The sequence below is a fragment of the Diabrotica undecimpunctata genome, chromosome 8, assembly GCF_040954645.1.
Source record: "Diabrotica undecimpunctata isolate CICGRU chromosome 8, icDiaUnde3, whole genome shotgun sequence".
NCBI lineage: Eukaryota > Metazoa > Arthropoda > Insecta > Coleoptera > Chrysomelidae > Diabrotica > Diabrotica undecimpunctata.
The window spans coordinates 65,183,946-65,207,894 of NC_092810.1; the positions used below are offsets into that span (position 1 = coordinate 65,183,946).

At 32.9% G+C, this 23,949-nt stretch overlaps 1 protein-coding gene across 3 annotated transcripts in view; it reads right to left on the reverse strand.

The window, feature by feature from the left end:
• The window catches only part of Unr (cold shock domain-containing Unr), an 88,252-nt gene that overhangs the window by 42,406 nt on the left and 21,897 nt on the right, over nucleotides 1–23,949 (reverse strand). The window contains exons 3-4 of one of the 3 annotated variants that reach the window (XM_072540403.1): nucleotides 19,465–19,787; nucleotides 10,792–10,968 (exon numbers count right to left, since the gene is read on the reverse strand). In XM_072540403.1, the coding sequence (XP_072396504.1) occupies nucleotides 10,792–10,968; nucleotides 19,465–19,787 (500 nt within the window). Of the gene's footprint in view, nucleotides 1–10,788; nucleotides 10,969–13,074; nucleotides 13,165–19,464; nucleotides 19,788–23,949 lie in introns of those variants that run through there. The other 2 variants (XM_072540402.1, XM_072540405.1) reach the window with 2 other exon arrangements.

Below are 23,949 nucleotides of genomic sequence, written 5' to 3' on the forward strand. Positions count from 1 at the left end.
ATGGTATTCTTGTAGGACCCCAAATTCGTTAACTCATGAAGGATGCAGAATTTCAGCATTTGATAGTTTTGAAAGTTAAATAAAAAAACTTGGGAATCTCTGGAGGAAGATATTAGTGGGTTCTTAAATAACAAAAGTGATGATAACTACCCTAATTTAGTGATAGCATTACTGGACAAATTCCAACAACTCGATGTAACATGTCACTTAAAATCCACTGTCTTCATTTTAACATCGACTTTTTTCTCTAACTGAGGAGATTTGAGTGATGATAATGGTGATGTTCTTACACTTAATAATTTAAAAAAGTTAACAATATTGGAACGAAGCTAAGCTTGCAATTACTGCTAGTTTGTATGTAGATATACCCCGGAATTCAGAAAAGATAGACTAAAAGACGGCGATCAAACCTATAAAAACTTTGCTTATCGATTTAGAAATTCAAATGGACTCTTTTACATTATGTAAAAAAAATATGTGTTTGATCTCTCAATATTTTAAATATAACATGTCATATCTATTGTATATAATAAAACCCGAGTAAACAATTTCAGATATGCCGATGACACCGTCGTTTTTGCCGACACTGCTCAAGGATTTTTAATGAACAAAGTAGCTTAAGTAAGTAAGAAATATGACCTAGAAGTTAAGAAATATGACCTAGAAAAAAAAACGATAACGCAAAATCTACAACATCAATATAAAAGTAGCAAAAACTTATTTAAAAAAAAAAGACAAGTCATTTTTGATGTTTTAACAAATGGTCAAAACAAAAGATATTTGTGGAGGTACAGTGAAAATTCTTCAGTACTTCACTCAAAGATCACATAACTTTGTTGCAGGAGTATGGGAATCCCAGCAGATAAATCATCCATAAATACTGTAGATTTGATCTCTCCATCTCTGATACTCTTCATAATTTGATTTCTCCTCTTTTAGATTTCTTTGGCACGCTGAAAAAGTCACACTACGTTAAGATCTTCTTCTTCTCGCATTTCTTATGCCCTATAAGAACGTCGCATCTTACATTTGTTGGACTGTTTTCCCTCTCTTGGTTTCGATTTCCTGGATTTGTTGCATCCACCCCTTTTACGGTCTGCCTTTCTTCTTCTTGCTTGTCTTTTTTTACTAGTCTGTTCTTGTCCATTCTAATTTTGTGTCCACACCAATAGAGTTTTCTTTTTTCTATTTTTTTCTCTATTGGTTTCTGTTTTAGCTCGTTTCCGATGTTTTTGTTTCTTTCTCTGTCTCCCCGCTATCTTTCTAGATGCTTCATTTCTGCTACATTTATGGTAGTATCCTTTATTACTAATAATTGCGTTATATACATGCATATTAGTTTCCTGTTACTTTCTGGATTATTTATTGCACAGTATATTATACACAGTATGTTCTTTTTTTGCTTATTTGCAATTTTTAGGTCTAGCTTTCCATCATCTGATATAATCGTGCCCAGGTACATATATAGGCAGTCACCATCTCTAATTCTTGTCCTTTACAGAACATTCATGTTTCATCTCCAACATTCTTCCCCTGGTCAGATATTTTCATAGGCTTACATTTTTTCATGCTTATATTATAACTTCATTTTTTCTATTTCCTCAGTCACTATGTCAATTAGTCGTGGCATCTTTTGCTGGTTCCACAGAGTGTAAGTGGACTTACACTCTGTGGTAAATTCTTCTAATCACATGTAATAATTGCCCTGACATTCCTAGCTCCTTCATTGTGTTCCACATTACTTTTCAGTCCACTAAGTCGAACTCAGCTTTAAGATCTATGAATCTATATGTTGTCTCCCTAAACACTATTTTTTCTATTATATTTCATAGTATGTTTATGTCTCTACCTATTAAAACTATTTGTCTCTTGGTTCTGAAAGCTGTTTGTTCGTCTTCTAATTTTGCTTGTACTTCTATTCATAGCCTTTTTTCTATTATACTCATATAGGACTGAAACTCAACTGATGATAGGCAAATATCTCTATATTTCCTGTATAGGGTTTCTTCTCTTTTCTTGTATATTGAGATCAATAAGTTGTCTTCCCATTCTCTCGGCATTCTATTTGCTTCTCTCAAGATTTCCTATATTAATATCAGATTTTTATTATCATATTAACCACAGAATTTACTATTTCTTTGTTTTATATACTTAAGTCATGTCATACAGCCTTTTAAGCACAGGCATGCAAGTTTTATTTACTCAATTTGTTTAGGTCTCCATTTATTTATTGTGAATACGAAGTAACACAATGCAATAATAAAAAAAAAACATATTCAAATATTTGGGACAATATTATTGAAGTATAACATAAGATAATCTTTAGGAAAACAATATATGGAAAAGTAAATAACCTTGATGAATCACTTACCTGAAGAGGAAGGTACCTTCGAAAATACATTGAGACTAAATAAATGCGAACCAGAATCAAATAGAAGAAACCCAAAATAACTGATGTTATAGATTAAATACTATACTAAAATGGCGATTACCCTGATAATGATCCCCTAGAAAAGACAAAGTAAATTAAAGAGTGACTAAACCCAAAAAAATATTGAATTAAAGAAATACCATAAATACAAAAAAAAAAGACTCTTGAAAAGGGAAATCTATCCATACGAAGAAGGTCCACTCCATTAGCAAGTCTGCAGAATACCGCATTTCTGCATTATTTTAACATTAAAACAGATTCACATGTACCGAGTGGTCCAATAAGCCGATCTCTCGGCTATATATCAGAAACTACTCATGTTATACCTTTAGGGGAAAAAATTCCTTAGTAAAAGTGGCCAAGAGAAATCGCTGGAAATAACTTCCAACTTTCTGGGTTAACCGGTAGGTTAACCTGTGAAGAAAAATTTGAAAACCAGTTTTTCGTGAAATATGCCCAATTATACCAAGTGTTAAATAAGTAAACTAGAAAGAGGCCTAAATTCCACACAAAGTTGTTCAAGTACTTTTTTTTTATTTTTTCAAATAAAGAGTGGGGGAGACTGGGAAAGTAGTTGTGGATAAATACCTATAACTTTGGTTTGGATCAACCGATTTTAACGAAATTAGTGTCATTATAAAGAGTGTGGATGATTTAATTTACATCTACTATAAAACAATTGCATTTAGTTTTAATTGTCATGGGTACTTTCGAATAGAAAAAATTAAAATTTGTTTTTCTTCAAAATGTTTAATGGAAACACCTATTTATTGTAAATTATAATGGAACTGGATTAAATTCGTAACAAAATGGCGCAAACTGCATGTTGATAGCTTTTGTCGAACTAGAGATATGAATAAAAACGCATAAACATAAGTAAGTATAGTATTGACTCACCCTTTATTATAACTTAAAATTAAATATGTGAAAGATCATACAAATATCTTGATCATTAAAACTTAATGTCCAATTAAATGTTCAAATTGTTTTCTATCGTTCTCCACATAAAGATGTAATCTTTCGCGCGTAGACATAACAGCTGCTTCAATCTCTGATATATTATTTATTGCGTTTATAATGCGCTGTTTCATGTCGTCTCGCGTGGTTGGTCGAGTTTGGTACACTAAGTCCTTCAACCTTCACGAATAAAAGTCCAGACATGTTAAGTCTGGAGATCTAGCTGGCCATGAAAATATGCTTCCCCTTCCAATCCATTTATTTGGATAACTCGCATACAAATAATCTCGAACTCGTCTGGAAAAGTGCGCATCACACCCGTCATGTAATATCATATCTCTTCTTGTTTGTAAGGAAATATCTTCCAATAAAACAGGCAACTGATTTTCCAGAAAATCCAAATATTTTTCGGCATTTAAAGGTCTATCAAAGAAATATGGACCTACGATCATTCCATCAACTATACCACACCAAACATTAAGACTCCATCTACCTTGAACCTGCACCTCATGTATCCAGTGCGGATTTTCTTCAGCACAATAATGTATATTATGCAGATTAACACCACCCGCACTATTAAACGTAGCCTGTCCACAAAATCTTTGACATGATATGCGGTTGTTCTTCTAGCAGACCTAACGTCCAATTGTAGTAATCCAGCTTTGCATCAAAATCTCTCTCATGTAAAGCTTGGTGGAGAACTACAAAATAAGGATGCAGTCTAAAAAACAGAACAACAAATATTGGTGAAAAAGAAACCACTATATTTACTAAAACTCAAAAAATCTTGAAAAATCCACAATTGTTTCACAAGATAAATCGTGCATAAGTATTTTTAAGAAACGGATAAAAGGATAAAAGTGCCGTTTTGCCGTTTTTATCGGAATATCAAAATAACAGTAGAATCTAAAGTTTAAAGGGAATTCCAAGTTTCTGACCTAAACGTTCACTTTATAATATGAAAAACCAACCTGTGATGTTTTAAAATCCTTAGAACAGTAGTTTTGGGTATGTTTAATTCTATAGATATTTGCCGACTACCTATAAGTGGATTCTGTTGAATTAAAGCAAGAACATTGATTGAATTATCTTCGGTCATACCTCTACTACGTCGTTTAAAACAAGGACGATGAAAACTACCAGTTTCTCTTAATCTTCTTGCCTTTCTTTCAAATACTTCTTTGCCATAATGTCTTTGCCAGGATATCTTACAGAATATATACGTGAGACAATAGCGTCATTTTGGTGACATTCGAAATAAACTCCAATCATATCATACAATTCTGCATTTGATATACTCATCACGAATTATTAGTACTAATAATGATTTACAACTAATATTACCAATATTAATATCTATTGAAAAAAGTGCAATCCTTAATTCGAATTTGAATATAGCACTTCTTAACAATGTTTTGACTGCTGTCAATAAATAAACAATATGAACTCCCCGTCAAATTCATTGTCGTAGCATACCTACTTAGTTTCGAAAAAACTATTTTTAATCATATGAAACAACAATGGTCAAAATAGTATCAACCTTAAGATTCTTCTGCTATAAAAAACTTTGAAAGCACCTACTGACCTATTTTTTAATTTAATTTATAATACAGGGTGAGTCAATACTATACTTACCTACTTATGTTTATGAGTTTTTATTCATATCTCGAGTTCGACAAGAGCTATCAACATGCGGTTTACGCCATTTTGTTACAAGTATAATCCAGTTCTATTATAATTTACAATAAATACGTGTTTCCATTAAACATTTTAAAGAAAAACAAATTTTAATTTTTTCTATTCGAAAGTACCCTCTAGCTATGACAATTAAAACTAAATGCAATTATTTTATAGTAGATAGTAAATTAATTCATCTACACTCTTTCTAATGACACTAATTTCGTTAAAATCAGTTGATCCAAACCAAAGTTATAGGTATTTATCCACAAATACTTTCCCACTCTCCCCCACCCTTTATTTGAAAAAATAAATAAAAAGTACTTGAACAACTTTCTAGTTTACTTATTTAACACTTGGTATAATTGGGCATATTTCTCAAAAAACCGGTTTTCAAAGTTTTTTTCACAGGTTACGCCCCCTGGCGGTTAACCCAGAAAATTGAAAGTTTTTTCCAGCGATTTCTCTTGGCCACTTTTACTAAGGAAATTTTTCTCCTAAAGTTATAACATGAATAGTTTCTGATATATAGCCGAGAGTTCGGCTTATTAAACCATCCGGTACATCATGCTGTAATACATTTAATACATATACATATGTACTTTTTATGAGTAAAATTAAGTGCTTTATCTGGAAATATCCGTTGACAATAAAATCAAGTCACATATAATAATTTTCTTTGCAGCTAGTTTCATCCTAATTTTTCATTTTTCTTTGATATGGGTACATGTGGATATAAACTCTATTAGTAGTTTCAATTTTCATTGTTTCGTTGGTCTGTTTACTCTTTTCATGTATCATATTTTAGTTTCGTAAACTTCTTACACTATATGTTAAATTTTCTGATATTATCTGACGCCGAGTTTCTATGTATTACGATATACAGATAATAAACTACTTCCTGATTTTAACAATTTCAACAATCACAATACGAAAACACATAGTGTCAATACGTATCACAAAGGATTGTAACAGCAAAGATAACAATAGAGAAAGAAAGCCTAAACATTATCAGAGCACAGGGCTCGAGAAAATAATAAGCCTCAAAGAACAAGGGAAATGTTTGACGACGAATTACAAGAAGTAGATGATAATCAAGGGGAAGATGATAATATGAGGGATTTTAATGCTCGAATAGGCAATCAAGTAATACCCGGAATTCAGCAAAATCATAACGAGAATGTTAAAAATGAAAATGGAGTACTGATGATAAACTTCTGCACAAATAACGAACTTAGAATAAACTACCCATTTTTTGACCACAAAGATCAATATAAATATAAATTCAATAATACCCGTGATCAATAATCAACAAAAATATACATCCATTAAAAATAATCGATGTAAGATGCCTAAACTCAGCAGATGTAAGTAGCGACCATAGCTTAGTATTATGTAAAATAAGAATAATCATGTAATAGTTCACAAGCAAATGACGACAAACGAAGAAATAAATAATGAAGAGGAAGAGGTAAAGGAAGCATTAAGGAAATTTAAAAATAGAAAATCATCAGACATAATACGACATAATAATGAATTCTTAAAGTATGAAGGAACAGATCTGACCAAACAACTATTAAAACTAATCCAAGAAAATAATAGAACAAAACAGAATACCACAATGGAGATGAAGCTTCCTATCACCTCTCTTCAAAAAAGAAGGCAAACCGGACCCGGAAAATTACAGAGGAATTTATTTATTAAACACAACACTAAAATTAACAGTGGCAGAGGAACAACAAGGTTTTAGGTCGGGAAGATCATGCACCGACGCTATATTAATAACAAGGTAAGTACAACAATAATCGTCAGAATAGAAAAAATCGACATGTCTTTATTTCGTGGACCTTAAGAAGGCATTTGACAGAGTTAAATTAAAGGACGTAGCCCACTTATTGTACGCAAGAGAGATACCTCTAGAAATAATCAAAACGATCGAAAATATCTTCCAAAACAACACAATCAAGGTAGAAGAAGAATTGACCCAACTGAAGCTGACAATGGGATAAGACAGGGAGATTCTCTGAGTTCTCTGTTGTTCAACCTGATTATGGGAATAACGAAAAAAGTAAGAACTAAAAAAGGATAACAAATTGGAGAAAAACAACAATAATCTGCTACGCAGACCACACAATACTCTTCTCTCAAAGTGAAGATGATTTACAACGTATGCTGCACCAATTTAATATAACCGCCAGTTAATTTGACATGTTAATTTCCCTACAAAAGACAAAATTAATGGTTATAACAGTAATTTACTAAGATATAATTTAAGAGCTGGAAGGCAGATAATAGAACAAGCGATGGGGTTTAAATATCTGGGCGTCACACTACCTAACTACGGAAAGATCGAAACAGAAGTGGAAGATCAAGTGAATAGAGCAAACAGAGCCGCAGGCTGCCTGAATGAAACCATATTTATGAAGAAATAAAAATATCAGGAACGAAATGAAAGGCAGAATTTACAAAAGTCATCAGACCAATAATGAAATACGCGGCAGAAACATGACACAGACGACCTAACATAGAGAGGACAAAAAGAATGTTACAAACAGCAGAGATGAAAACTCTTATAAAAATGGATGGTGAGACACTATGGGACAGCTAGAAGCATAGACATACGACACAGATGCAAGGTGGAGAACATCAAGGACTGGGTAAGAAATAGAAGAGTAGAATGGAACAATCATACAAGCCCAATGACAACAAATAGAGTAGTAAAGATGGCGAGAGACGCTTTCCCAATAGGAAGACCCCGAAAATGATGGAACGTCCTGGAAGTATATTGGAAAACAGACAGTGATGTCTACATAAAACGAAGAAGAAGAGGAAAGATAGAAGAAGAAATATATATATATATATATATATATATATATATATATATATATATATAGCATAAATGAGACGTAACTTGTTAAACAATAATAAAATTTTGCCAATTATTCAACTAAAATTTCTGTCTTTTAAACATTTACAAAATTTATTAACTAAAATATTAACATATTCTTTTCAAGAAATTTATCCAAACAGGAATATTCTTCAAAATTTGTTCATATTCGAAGGAGAAGATTCTAGATCTGAGTTGTTTATTAAGACTAGTGTTTTTTAAGTAGATACAGGTAGTAAAATATTCTTCCTCTTAGACTATATTCCAAAAGAATGTTGACAATTGAGAGTCTGCTCTATTCCAATAGTCCTACTTTGCGAAGATTATCCTAATCTAGATCCTTCTAAAAAGTATGGAAAAAATACTAGGCATCGGAGACGGCATTATATAACACCATTTGAATCTATTAACGCTACCTCGGTAAGAAAAGGTATACCCCCTATATCCGAGATCAGTCAAACGTTAAAAGAACCGTAAAAAGTTATCCTCAAGGTTATCTTATAACCTCTGCTGTTCAATATCTCTTGAAATATGTTTAATAGGAAAATTACTAAAATGGACACCTTGACACTATAACCGCTAAAGCAACAATACTATAACCACTAAAGTAACAAGAATACTATGGACATGTCGTAAGCTTGGTGAAATCAAACAACGCAGCAAAGCGCAATAAGACAGTCGTAAAAAGTGCAACGACTCTTTTGTGTAAAAATCGCGGGTACAATGACATTGTGCTTTATTGAAGCTAAGAAGGGTCGCTCTACAAAGTGTCCATATACAAACACGGACACAATATATTTAACCTGGCGACTTAATATCTGAAGGTTTTAAGGATTAGAACAACGCAATCCATGAAGATGTCCATAGTCACTATGACTGCATAAAAAATTTCGACATTACATAGTTAACCCTTTCGATACTGTTGCCGTAAAAGTACGATTTTTATTTGCAGCTTGCAAATTAATCTCCATTGTTCAGGTTCTGTCACCGTACATTTTTAATTATTTACATCTTTGAAGAGCTATAATCGTAATAGTACGTTCTACATTGTCCATCTTGCTTACTAGTACCGTTAATTTACGTTACGATCCGCAAATACACCATACTGATGCCGTACATCACTCACCCTAGCGCCGTACTTTCTGAATTTTTTTTTTTGAAGTTTTACGAAAAAAAATTTCCAGTACTACGATAAAACGAATATAAACAAAATGTCGACAAACGAAAAACGATTTAACCACTTCAATATAAAGAATGTAAACTACGGAGGGGCCGTCTCTATCGCGAAGTGCACAATTTTCCCGGCGCCGTATATGAGCAACGCGCAACCGATACTTGGCCCGTAGCGAAAGGGTTAACACAACCAAAATCACTCTCCGAGACTTTCGATGAAGCTTCAGAAGACAACTAAGATTTATCCCAAGTGGACATTGCTTTCTGGAAAGTGGAAACATAGTGAGCTATGGATGTAAAACTTCAATATAATTGTCAATGTAATTATTGACCAATGCTATAAATACCCGGAATATGTCTTTTTGAAACCTAATCAGGTGGCAAACGTATCTCCAAAACGGCTAATAGGCTTTCGTAGAAGCCAAGATATTTTAGACATAGATGTAGAGTAGACAAAAAATATCATTCTGGTCTCGTGGAAAGGTCTACGAAGCCAAATATTGTACTCGAAATTTATAACCAACGTTTATATTAACGGACCTTAGCTGTCAAGGTCTGGTTTTCATATTGGAGAAAATTCATTCAATCTCGAAAAATAAAGAAGTACCTTGGGTAAACTATATATAGGTAAGTGGCTGCTGTTTTTCATACACATTGCTATTACTCGCAAGCTACAATATTCACGATCTTTCATCATATACTAGAGAACAACATACACCTGTACCGGTTTTAGAATGTGAGGCGTAGCTTTAAGCAGATCCGCGAGAGATAGACTTGGTTTCGAGGATTTTATACCCGATACAGCGCATCCCGGTAATAATGGCTAATAGGGAAAGTCATATGGATATATAGAACATCTGTGAATAAAGTACAGTCAATTGGACGCCGGCGGATCAACTGAGAACATGGCATAGGGGCTGCAGCTATGTCATTTACAGTAGATTTATTGATTGGAGGTAACTCACACATAAACACATGCAAAATCAAAAATATACATATATAAATATACACACATACACCATGATAAATAGACAAATTCTGTCTCAGAGCTTGTGCTGCTTGCCTATCATTTCCACTCGTGGAAATATAATGGACAAAGAGACAAAAGGAAATAGAGATAACCCAGAAGAGGATTCAAAAATGAGTGACTCGCGAGCCTTCAAACAAAAATATAAAGGGAACGGGCAGAAAGGCGACCTGGTGGTACACTCCGTTTCTGCACTAAATAGCACTTATAGCCAATCCGGGGCTTACAGACGAACCTTCAGCACAGTAAGGCAGCTTAATCAGAACTTAAGTGCTCTGAGCCCTGCATATGGGGCGTATAAAAAACGAAAATAAATATTCACCCGCGAGCTCGAAAAAAACAGCTATGTTATGGTTATTTTTAAAATTCCACGATATATACTCCACATATAAAACATTGCCCTTTAATAAATCGACAAACCTAAACCTTAATAACCAACTTCACCTCAACTAAATTGATTATTCACCAACAATTTCTAAAGAATAACCTTTCGAATTTGATCGCTTGAGAAAAATGATTTGTCAGTGAAATTGATGGTTTTTGTAAATATTTAAAAAACAATAATTTTCAGTGTTTTATTTATATAATGAAACGCCATACAGAATTCACATGCATCAACAGTATGGTGTTACTTACTACCTCTGGAGCAATTTTAGTAACAGCACTGGCAATTGGTTTTCCAGTACGTCTATCATAGGTCATTTCAAATTCAACAGGATCTCCAATTTTTAAATGCTCTATATTACCACTAAATTGGCTGAAGTGAAAGAACAAACGGGCCTGACGTTCACAACATTGTATGAATCCATAGGAGTGCTAAAACAATAAATATAAGTTATAAAATCATTGTTTTTAATTAATTCCATTTTAATATAACTGATACTGGGGGTAAAATAATTGCGTTTTATTTTTAATACATTTTTAGGTTTTATTAGGCCAATGTTGCTAAATAGAAAGCTATTTCCATATATTGTGTTTCTCAGGCTAATATTCTTACACATATAGGACTTAATATTACAACCAGACATGGAATCAGTCTATAAATGCTTAAGTTAACCAATCAACATCTGCTTACCTATTTTTAAAAGTACTTAATTCAGTTTAGGATACTGTATTTAAAAATGTTGGTCATATTACCCGTTCGGTAATTACTTACAATTAGTGAGGATAGTCGGATTAGTCTGAAATTTGGACAGTGGATTATGTTTTATTTTTTATTCACTTTTCAATCTATACATTTTTTTACGCTGAGCTATAGGTTTTCTGTATTTCGCATTTAAAAAACTGATATTTTGACATAAACTTCAAGATGCCGCCGCCATTACAACTGCTGTCAATGATGTGCGTGTGCGTAGTACATACTTCTTGATCCAATGTTGCCACAATTTTTAAATATAAATATATTGTTTATTGTGAAAATAGTAATTCTCAAGCTTCTCAAGTACAATCATAAACGAATAATGATAATGAGTATCATTTCCGTTTTCTGTTTTTAAGGGATTCATATAACTGTATTTCATTTGTTATTCACTTATGTTATTACATATAGATTATAGTTTATTTCGTTTTATGTTGTATGTAGTTGGATGCATTAGTTATTAACTTCTTTATTAATTTACTTAGTTAGATGTGATTATATTAGTTATTAGTTAAGATTGGGTTTTAATTTGTTTTTTTATTGGTACCCCATTTTGCTCATTTAAAGTACCTACGCCGTAGCGTGTTTAAATTCAACTTTCAAAAACGCTCGTGTTTTAAAGTTACCCTGGCAACATCAACAGTTTTAAATATTTAGATGACCTGACAGGAGTTCATAACTTGTAATGTTAAACAAATAATATAGGAATAAAATATTAGTAACAAATATTTCAAAAGCTTTATTCAAATATTTGGAAATCTCAATCGTCCCAATCTTTTAAATGAATGTGAAAAGTGCAGTTGGTATTCTTTGAAATATTTATACTACTGTTTTTTCAATCAGCGGAAATGCTGTTCAAATTTATACTACCGACATTCTCGGAAGCCAATAGGATTGTTCTTCCATTAATGGCACTCTCAATCACGGTTCGTAGACTTACTACGGTTAATATTAACTCATATGTAGTATACTCTTATTAAAACTTAAATTCAATATATTTACTCTGCAAAAAAAAACAATATTAAGCCGTATGGAGTCTCTTATTAAAATTTAAATTTAATATATTTACTCCGAAAAAAACAAATGTATATGTGGCAACATTGAACCTGCGCAGAATATTGCATATTGTGCGCAAACGCGCTTGACTTGTTTTTCCAAATAAATGAATTTTGGCCATTTTACAATATTTTATATTTTTTAATAATTTAACGGGGAAAATGATTGGTATTTACAATTGATTTATAAATTTTATGTAACTACTAAGGCTATTTCGTATTTTGATACTATTTTTCTCTTGTTAATTTTTGATTTCCTATACTTTTTATGAATTTTTTTCAATTTTTGTTACATTTTTTTACTTTTTGTATGTTTCCGTAGACATAAACATGAAAATTTTGCCTTTTTTCTATTTTTCAGGCTAAGTCCAACAAAAATTCGCATTTTTGGGGACCCTCACTAATGTAAACAAATACCGTTCGTTCTAGATGTTCATTAAAATCTTTTACCATACTAAAGAAAATAGATATAGAGTGACAGATTAGCATAAGGTCATGACAATTGTGGACATTTGATATTTATGGGTGCTTAAAATAAGAACAAATAAGTAATAAAAACTATCTATACAGCCACACCGGAACGATTTCCGAAGTGGAAATTGAAACGTCAATAAACGTACTGTAACCTTTAATTGAGGCTTATTCCCATTTAAATAGTAATTATTTTTTTAAATATTGTAGCATCTCAAGAAATTTATAAAATATTTACCAAAAACAAATTGAACATACCTATTAAAATAATGTTTTAACACCAACAAACAATACATTCGAACACGGCATTTGCTTTAACATAAAATATTGTGGGCGTGTTTTTCAGAGCACTTTAAAAAACATAATAAATAATTATCCGGTCCTAGTCAATAATTAGGCCAGGAAGAAAGTGTATATAAATAAATTATGTTTGAATAACATCTTCGATCAAATCCCGACGACGCCGACGATCAGGACGGGATATTCTGTAATTTGTGATATTGCTTTTAGTTAAAAATATAGATGTCAAAGAGTTAGCTGCTTGTATATATATATATATATATATATATATATATATATATATATATATATATATATATATTTATATGAGGGTTGTCTTTTTAATTTTTCATATAGCCATAAAGACTAAAAATATATAGACTTAAAGTACTTTATTGCTTTTCAAAATATGTCCCACCAAGATCGATACACTTTTGAATACGTTCAAACCAATTGGTAAAACAGTTATTCCAGTCTTCCAGTCCAGGTGACAACTGAAAATCGTTGTTTTAAAGGCGTCGATGGCTTCTTCTGGCGACCGGAATCGCTACCCACGCATTAAATTCTTGATCTTTGGGAAAGTGAAGAAGTCGTTGGAACTTAGGTCGGGGCTATGCGGTAGATGGTTTAACAATTCGATGTTTTGAAGCTACAAAAACTGTATTGTTTTTTGGGCAGTGTGAGCACTTGCATTTCCTGATGTAGGTTGATTCGCCGTTGTGTGTTGCTTTGTCGGAGTTTCGCGATAACTTCTAGTAAACAAACGGTTATATACCAATCAGAAGTAACCGTTCTTCGATCTTCTAAGGCAATTCTTGCCACATGACCACATTTTGACACAAAAGTTGCGACCATTTTCTTTGACACACTTCGAGAACGGATCATTTTTGTTGGATTTTTTACATCGTGAAACACCCACATAGCGGATGGGAGTTTATTTTCCGATTCGTAGGAGTAAATCCAAGATTTATCGCTACTAACGTTTTTTGAGATTCCTTTGTTGAACCGTTCCAATGTTTTTTGACACCAATTGACGCGAACCGCTTTTTGCTCTTCCGCGAGCGAGCAAATGCGGGTTTCAACGAACAACCAACTTCGTAACACCCAGTTCTTCATGTAGGATCTTTTGGATCAAGGTCTTTGAAATGCCCAAAGACGCTTCTAACTCCCGGTATGTTACACGGCGGTCATCCTTAATTAGCTGACGAACCGCATTAATGTTTTGCTTGCCGTTTTTGTAGACCTAGCCTGGATTCGCCGCTGAGACTAGAGCGACCACGTTACCAGCGGGAAATAGTTGACTGGTGTGATGCTTCATTCCCAAACACAGAAACCATTTCAGCGAGACATTGCTGTTGGGATAATCCTCTCCGAAAATTGTAAAAAATTATTGCTCGAAAATGTTCTCGGCTAAGATCCATTTTTAGAACAGACTTGCTAATTTCAAAAATTCACTGTATGTACACGACTGTGTATTGTATCGCAATGAAACTCTCGATTTATGTCAACAAAGATTGCGGTTACATTTGGGTCGGAAGGTTTTATTGGTGGCGCCCTCTAAGCGGGTAACTATATGCAAAACTAAAAGGATAAACCTCAACGTAAATATGTCAGGCACGCGAGAAAACAATTTGGGATGCATTATTTGCAACGTTTTATGAGTAAAATGCAACAAAAGTTGCACACGACATCATGGGCAAACACACACCAATGAAACCGTGCATACGAAATAAAGAAAAACTATTATTTTAAGATAATTTTAATAGGCTTCCTTGGACCACCAACCGCTCCATTTTGTGATCTCTTCGATGGATATGACCAAAGAACTTTGAAATCTTGGAGTAAACAGTACTATATAGACGCTGATTAGGTTTAATTTCATCTAGAATCGAGACACTCGTGCGGTGAGCCGTCGATGGAATTCGAAGCAGTCGTCTCCATGTCCACATTTCAAAAGCGTCTATGCGTCATCTATCTGATTTTTTGACTGTTCATGTCTCGCATAGTAAGAAAAGACTAGAGTTAAAAAGAGTCTCTTCTTGTTTGTCATAGTAATGTGACAATCACGCCATATCCCGTTTAGTTGTCATTGCTGCTCTTGCTAGTTGTATGCGTCTTCGAATTTCGGGTTCACAACTGCCTGTGTTGTTAACTAGGGCTCCAAGATATATCATAGAGGAGACTACCTGACACCCCGCAATAGTTCAGGTTTAAGGAAAGTGTTGTTGGCGATCAATGGACATTTAAAAACTTTTCAAAAATGTCAAATAAAAAATACACCATATTATATCGAAAACAAACTATTTCACTGTACCACCGGTACTACAATTTTTAATATTTTTTCAGTCATTTTTTACGTACGTTCTCAAGCGTAAATGTATTCCGTTAATAAAATATATAATCCTGTCATTGGACCAATTATTAGCCATTTTATTCCTCCAAAATTTTCCAAAATAAATAATTACCAAAACAAAGTTTCAATTTTTTGAATGGTACTACCACCGGTACTACCATTTTTAATATTTTTTTCCTCATTTCTTACGTACGTTCTCAAGCGTAAATGTATTCCGTCAATAAAATATATAATCCTCTCATTGGACCAATTATTAGTCATTTTATTCCTCCAAAATTTTTCAAAATAACAAATAATTACCAAAACAAAGTGAATATTGAAGTATTTTCGCTCAGCAAGCGATCGTCAAGCAACTATTGTAAAACAATACTGGCGATACCAAATCTGCGTGGCTGTTACTGGCTGTATGGCAGGTTATTGTCAGCAATATTGCCAGCTGCTGTCTTGCAGCCACATATTGTAGTAAAAATATTACTCGTTTAGACGCACCTTTAATAAAACACCCTGTATAGAAATTGTTGATCTATCTAGGAAAATCTAAAAATAAATAAATTTTGATAATTTAATTTGTTGCCTTGATAACTGCACCATATAATCATGTATTAGTAAAATTATACAAAATAGCTGCAGGTCTTCTTATTTGTTTCTTTCGGAGCAGCGAAGTTGAACGACTGCGTCGCCTCGTGTGAGTACCGATCCCAAAGGACACGAATACTTCTGTGGCTGGAAGGCAAAAGGGGATAAGTCGATTTTTTGCAAAATAGTGTTATGTATACCATTCGACAGCATTTTTGATTCTTCACAATATTGGTAAAGAGAGTTAAGTGAAAGTTTACTAATTAAAATATTATTATTGATCAAAAAGGGGTAACTTGGCTACAATTTAATCGTTACGACTGTTTTAAGGATATAACTCAAGATATCTTCTGGAGAGCAAAATAGTAATTACTAGTAAAATGGTATATGTGCACATATTTTCTAACATTATGAAATTAACTGAGAAGCAAAACGATTTAAGTCATGTTAACTTGAGAATTATTCGAAATGTGTGCTAGTAAAAGGCATTAAATCAAGATATCCCCTTTTGCCGGAATGTGATAGAAGAAATATATATGAAAGTATTGCTAGGATATACAAAGTTATCCCTTTTTGCAAAAAAAAGGTGTCCACGCAAATCATATTCGTATCAGTTTCTTGTCAGTACCTGTCTAGATTGTGAAGAGAGCACCCGCAAATTTTATCAAAGAACCTTCACTACGATGGCAACTCGAAATAACAATTATTATTCCTCCACGTGTGGTATAATTGTTGATTATTGATCACTACATTCCATATTTGTTTTAGTAAAAGAAAATGTACAGCAAGATTTTGACTCAGACGACAGCGTAAAAGACCCGGCCTATGATCACATTCAAGAAGACAACCATAGTGATTCTGACACCGAACAGGAGAAAAATGGCTCAGATGAACCAAATTTTGAAAACAATGAAGAACATGGCCAACCAATGTACAAAATATTGAAACGAAAAGTAGGAAAAAGAAAAAATAGACAGGTTTTACGAAATACTGGTAAAGGATATGAAACAAACAAAGGAAACGCAATAAAGCTAGGCAGTCACGGTCACTGCGAGATTGTAGAAGAAAGTGTAAAGAAAAAATATTTGATAAACATAGATTATCTCTGTTTCAAAATTCCTGGGGAATGGGCAACTACGATAGGGGGGTAAGTTGTATTGCCTAATTAATTTAAATTTCTGACAAGAAGATTACTACTAACAGAAGTGATACTGATAAACCTTCAAAAAATAGGGAAAAGTGTTTTACATAATTTATAGAAATCCAAGGAGAAAGAATCCAATGCTGCAAGGTATGTTTTTGTGCTATTTTTGACGAAAGTAATAACTTTATAGAAACTGTTACAAAAAAGAAAATGTCATCCAACTGTGGTATTCCTATGGCTGATGGCAAAGGCAGGCATGAACCAAAAAACTAAATTTCCGAATCTAGAATGGAACTCGTCTATAGCCACATATCAAAATTTCCTGCCTATGAGTCTCACTACTCACGAAAACATACTAGTAAAAAGTATCTAGTAGCAGAATTAACAAAAGTTAAGATGTATCAATTGTATACTCAGGACATAACATCTGAACCGGTTTCTTATAAAGTTTACTCTCAAACAATCGATAAATTAGGCTTAAAGTTTAAAAAACCAAGCAACGATACCTATAACAATTGTGATATTTTTCACAATCATATTAATATCAGTAAGACAGCTGATGCAAGGAAAAAGTATGAGAGTTTATTAGCAGATCATCATATAGAAGCTGAAACTGCTTACGAGTCAAAGAGATTAGACAAATTAAAATCTATAAACAGCAAAAGTCAAAAAATATTTGTATTTGACTTACAACAGGTTTTTCCTACTCCTTACTTACAAACTAATACCGTGTTTTACAAACGACAATTAAATACGTATAACTTAACAATTAATGATTGTTCTGCAAAGGTCTCTACTCATTATGTATGTCATGAAGGTATCGCGGGACGAGGTGCCAACGAAATTGCTTCTTCTTTATTTAAGAGTTTTGCTAATTTACCTTCTGAAATAGAGCACGTCATTTTATACAGTGATACTTGTGACGGACAAAATAAAAACTCAATTGTGGCAGCAATGTTTACGCTTTTATTAAGTCAAAATAATAACTTAAAGGTAATTGATCATACATTTTTAGTGCCTGGCCTTACTCCCATGGAGTGTGAGGTAGATCACGGAACAATAGAATGATTTAAAAAAAATGCCCATTTCCTATCCATGTACCTAGAGATTGATATAACTTAGTAAGATCTGCAGGAACAAAATGTACAACTACCGCTAAACAAAAACAAAAAACAGAGGAAACAAACCAAACAGAAAAAAATAAGTTTACGGTAGTTGAAAGTACCCCAATTCTTTTTTTTTAATTTTAAAAATTTATTCAAAGGAATGTTAATAAAGAGAAAGAAGAGAGACAATAAGACTGAAATTTGCTGGAGAAATATGAAATGGCTAAGATACACTAAGGAATTTGGCATTATTAATTTTTGCCATTTCAAGAAATAAATTTTAGAAGAAAAAAAAAACAAAAAAAATACACCCATCGATATCAAGAACATTACTTTAGATAATTTGTATGATAAGCCAAGAAAAATAAGTGAAAAAAAAAGTAAGCGATCTTTCAGACCTTATTGAGTTAGTTGATGAGAGTGCAAAAGAATTTTATCGTGGACTTGCCCAAATCCCACTAAATTTACAAGATCTGGATAATACTGCTGACACAGATCCAGACATAGATAATTATTTTAGTGATGACGATTTTTAATAAAATATTCTAAAACAAATATTTGTGTAATTTATTATTTTAAAGAAACAGCTTCCGAAAAATATTTGTGTTCATCAAATTTTTTTTCTTTCTGCGAAAGCTATTCTATTCGTATTATATAAAACATATGTAAAACATTTCAACTATAACTTGACTTATCTCCTTATGCTTTCTTGAAATAATTAAAAATAATAAATATCCTAAAATATTTTTTTTAATTTATCAAAATATTGGACACATAGATATTAATTTAAGAAAAAACACTTAAATATATCTAACAGAATGTAAGTCGGGTCTAGAAATATACAAACGTTACTAATATTACGTCTATAAAGTAACAAAAAGACCATATGAACTAAAAATGTCTGTAGTGAAAAACTTCCAAATGAGAGTTATCCCCTTTTGCCTTCTAGCCACAGACTTATTTTTAACACCTCGACCGCCGAGATTGGCACCGCGACAGACCAAGTTATGATTTGAAATTAATACTCCCCTTACGCTACCGAGGTGGTAGTTGTGCGGTAGTTTAATAATTGAAAATTAAATGCAAAATAATTCATACAGACACTGCGAACATCGACTTCGAAAGTCAATGTTTAATAATACTCGTTTTTAAACAATGGTGAATTATATCCAAGAAAAAGTTTTACTTACCAACAACTTTTCAATGATTCCAGTTTCTCTAGTACCTAAATTCGAAGAGTTAGATGAGTCATTGTTGTAGCTACTACTACTGTTATTGCCATTTGAGAAGATGTTAGTGTTGTTCAAAGAATTGTCGCCACTGCTGTTGAAGACGTTATTGGTACTATCTATAGAAAAAGTACCAATAGGAAAACGAGGCGATGTTTGTGTAGTGCTTGAAGATCCATACAGACTATTATTATAATGCAACGATTTCTCTTGTAACAAAGGAAAATCGCCAAAACGAGATGATGATGTTGAACGAGTGAAGTTAAATGTTTGTGAAGGTTTCCCTGTGGAAAAAAAGATAGTGTTAATTTTTAGAACAAGAATATTGAATGTGTAAAGTTTGTATGAATAAATAATAAGTGCAATAATAATTATACATCGTTAAAATTAAAAACTATCAATTAAAACGTTTGTTATAACGTAAAAGTTAAAACGAAAGTTCACTAAACAAAAAGACGTCCTACAATGATTGTTCGATAACTAGGTACTGTAAAAAAGATGGTACGAATTGCAGAAAATTTTAAGTTCACTAAAAAAAAATAACAAATAGTTCCTGCGATGATTATTCGATAACTAGGTTCTGTAACAAACATGATACGAATTTCAGATAATTTTATTTACCATTCTGTAGAATCATCATACTGCAACCAGGTCTGTTACTAATAGTAGGCCAAAGTGAACATCCAGCTTTATTTTGTGAAGAATGGAAAAAAACCAAGTTGTGAGTAATAAAGATATTCCAATTTGACGTGGTAATGGGATCTACTGCTATGGATAAATGAAGATAATATTACTGGACTAGACTTTAGGGAATGTGAGTTAATTATGGCTATACCAGTTACTACAATTAGGGTTTAGAGGTAGCGCCTCATATAATGAGACCTGTACACTAATAGAATATGGCTCGGCAAGCCAAGATACTTGATTGTATAAAACGCTGTTATTCCTGATTTAGACATCATACTGCGGTTTGAAATAGAAAACTTTAAAAATACGATATCCTAACGATAAGTGATAGATCGCTCGATACTCAAATCAGATATAATTTGTAAAACGCTACATATATTGCAATTTTTATGAAGTTGAAACGTGGACGTTGAAATATAGGTACATAGATGATTATTACGAAGAACATTTTATCTTTTGTTTATGACTGGAGACAGAGGATCGCAGTCACTGAATCCTGGCTGAGCCGGCTTCTTTGTTTCCTCATGGTCAAGATCATTTCTACTGGGACAGACGAAGATGGAATTGATAAGATATCCATGGCCAAACGAGCCATGGCAGGAAATTCTAGTTATCTTTCCACCAAGATAAGATGTCCACGTTTCTGTCTTCTCGTTCATCTACTAGAATATAGATCCAGTTCGTCAAAACGCACCCTTTTCTTGAACAGTGACAAAATTTAGAGAGAGAAATATAATACACCCAATTTGTTAGTATTTGATAATCTTATTTCTTGCTGCTATAAAAGAGTATTTCAAATGAAATTCCTCGCCATTGTTTTGGTCAGTATTAATTTCTAATACTTTTTTGTCGAGGTAGTTAAGTAATAAATTTATGTACATGACCATACTCCTAGTAAGTCTGTAACTTTTTTGCAGTCTTTTAGGAACCTTCTGTTGGTTTTAGTAAATCCCATTCTGCTTCTTAGATTCTGAATGGTATTAATTTTGAATTACTGACACAGAAAAAGTACTTTTTAGTTATCGCGTTCACAGTTAGATTCACAGGTATCATATCAAAAGGTATAATGTCGGGTGACCGAGGTATAATGTTGGGAGGACCTATACCAAAACAATTTTTTGGATATCAGGCGTGCATCGCAATAAATCAAAAGGAATTGTCGAAAACACTTATAAAGTTTCTGTTATTCTAAATTATGTTTTTCTCTTAATTATGTTTTATAAATATAAATTATTAAAACAGAAAACCTTTTAACTTGTATAAATATTTTTACCATTCTCATAATAATAAAAGTATAGTTTTTGCGGGACGTCCCGTGGGAGAAAGCGCCAATCCCGTCCGTGCATCCCTAGGCTTGGGCTTAAACAATTTGTTAAGGAAGATCCTAGACATAGGAGAAAACTCTCGAGCGCTTGACCAAAAACTCGTAAATAATTTTTTCAGCGGTTCTTGGACATTCGGTACACATTGAAAACAAGGAAAATGGCAATACAGATGTGTATAGCCGCTTCTCATCACTCTAGAAACTTACGGACTTCTCCCAGTAGAATTACACATTTGGGCGGTAGGCGTTTTGACTATCCTGATAATAAAAGCTAACAACACACGAATACCCAATTATGTATTGAACAGTTACACAAACCTCACTGGCACAATAATTGCAGAAGTCGTCTTTAATGAAACAATTAACATGATCTTACCATCTAGAAAATAAGTAATTTCTTATACTAACGGATATCAAATCTGGTTCATTAAATGGCCAAAAATTGTTCATAGAACCGGATCAAGAGGTCCTTGGAGAGACAAATAAATTCAGCGAATGCTACAGTTTGGGTCAACACTCTTAATTCACGGCTAAGTATTTACACTGATAGCCTGGATCGATTAAATCGTTGGGAGGAAGGAGGATAGATGCCAAAAAAATAAAGATCTAGCAATTGGGCATCATAAGTCCTAGATTTTCACCCAACGTGACAGGAAGTCGACATTTGAACTCTTCGTGTAACTTTGCGTCGATTGATATACGATTTCACTAATTTTATCATTTTTGCCAAACTTCCTGTCATAACTTTTTAATCAGAAATGATATAAAAACCTGAACTATATATTTTTTCTCGTCTTGCTAAAGCGCGTCGAATAATATATCGCTTTTACTATTTCGGCGATTTCAAAACAGTACTTCCGGTTGCAATTCTGGAACCGAAAATCCGAGGTCAAATTTTCCACGTTTAATACCATATTTGGGTTATAAGTTATCATTCGACATCTCATCTGTCATTTTATCTATTTTAGTCACGGAGTTGTGTTCACGGACAGAAAGACATGGATAATTCAAGGGTTTCAGCATTTTTTTATTGTTGTATAATGGTTGAAAACAAAACTAATGCTCCTAATAAACTAGCAAGAGATAATTAAGTGTCTATAACACAGGTCGCATAATATACGTGGCTAGATACCTACTGTTAACTGAGGAAACACTTGTCAGCATTTGCCTAAAAAACCATGATACAGGAAATACGAAATGAAGGAAGAAACAGCGATCTGTGTGCTCTATGAATGTAAAATTTTTAGTGACATGGGGCGAGCATATATTAGCAAAACAAGCATTTATCCTGGAAAATTTCTTTAAAACTCCTTATACGATAGGTGCTTTACTTTATAAAAATTTTGATGAAGTTTAAAGAAAGGATTGGGTTTGGTAAAAATGTCTCACGCCCAATTTCCAGATAAGTAGTGCCGTCATTGATTTCAGCGTGGTCGTATGAGTGCTAATAGTGAAACCTTTATTTTTTACGACGTTTCTTAAACGCCGATAAAACGTGCATTCCACTACATTCCCGAAACTAAAAACCAGTCCCATTTTCTTCGAAATGTTATACAGTGAACACAGGGAAATATATTGAGAAGCTTAAAGTGTATTGCAAAAATATTTAAAATTATGCAGACTGTTTCAAAAATGAAAAAATTCTAGATCCTTTGGTTTGCAAGATTCACTGGAGTAATATGACCCTAAAATTATTTTCATATGGCATCTTATGTTGTACTTAAAAAAGACCGAAAAAACGATTTCTGAGCTAAAAGTTGAAATGTAAAAAATAAAATATTTCTAATTATATTTGTGGTTAATTCTCTGAAAATATAGTAGTTTTCACTCGATTAATATTATTGAACTAATTTTAGAAATGTTTATGCTGTTTCTATTTTGATAGATAGCAAAACTAAAAAATATGTAGTTTTCATTTCATTAACACGTTAAGCCCCATTTGCACGAAACTGGTGGACAGCATGTTTTTCCTACAGACAATCGTACCGATTTGGACACAATATATTATCGTGTTTAAGCGACTGTTGCCACGTGAGGGATGCAGTTTCTGTATGGTAAATATGATTTATGGTATCATACCTGAGAATATTATGATAAATTAGAAGGATCTAGTTTACAGAAAACGGAAATCTGTCTTAGTTTAGTTAAACCTGCCTCTAGTTTTTGTATGTTAGGATCTTTGTGACATTTTTATTTTACTGTGGTATCATCGTGTGCAACAATTTTATTTATTTCCTGCAGTAGGAAAGTATTCATAGTTCCGTAAAATGCACAAAGAAGTATTAACAGATGATGAACTTCGTCGAATATTAGAAGAATATTTCAGTGAAAAAAAAAAAGGTACATACAGGTTGTCCAGGCTGCCCCCAACTACGTTTATAGTGTTTTTTTGATGCCCATTGCAAGTACTTTTAAGAAGTAAATGTAATAGAATA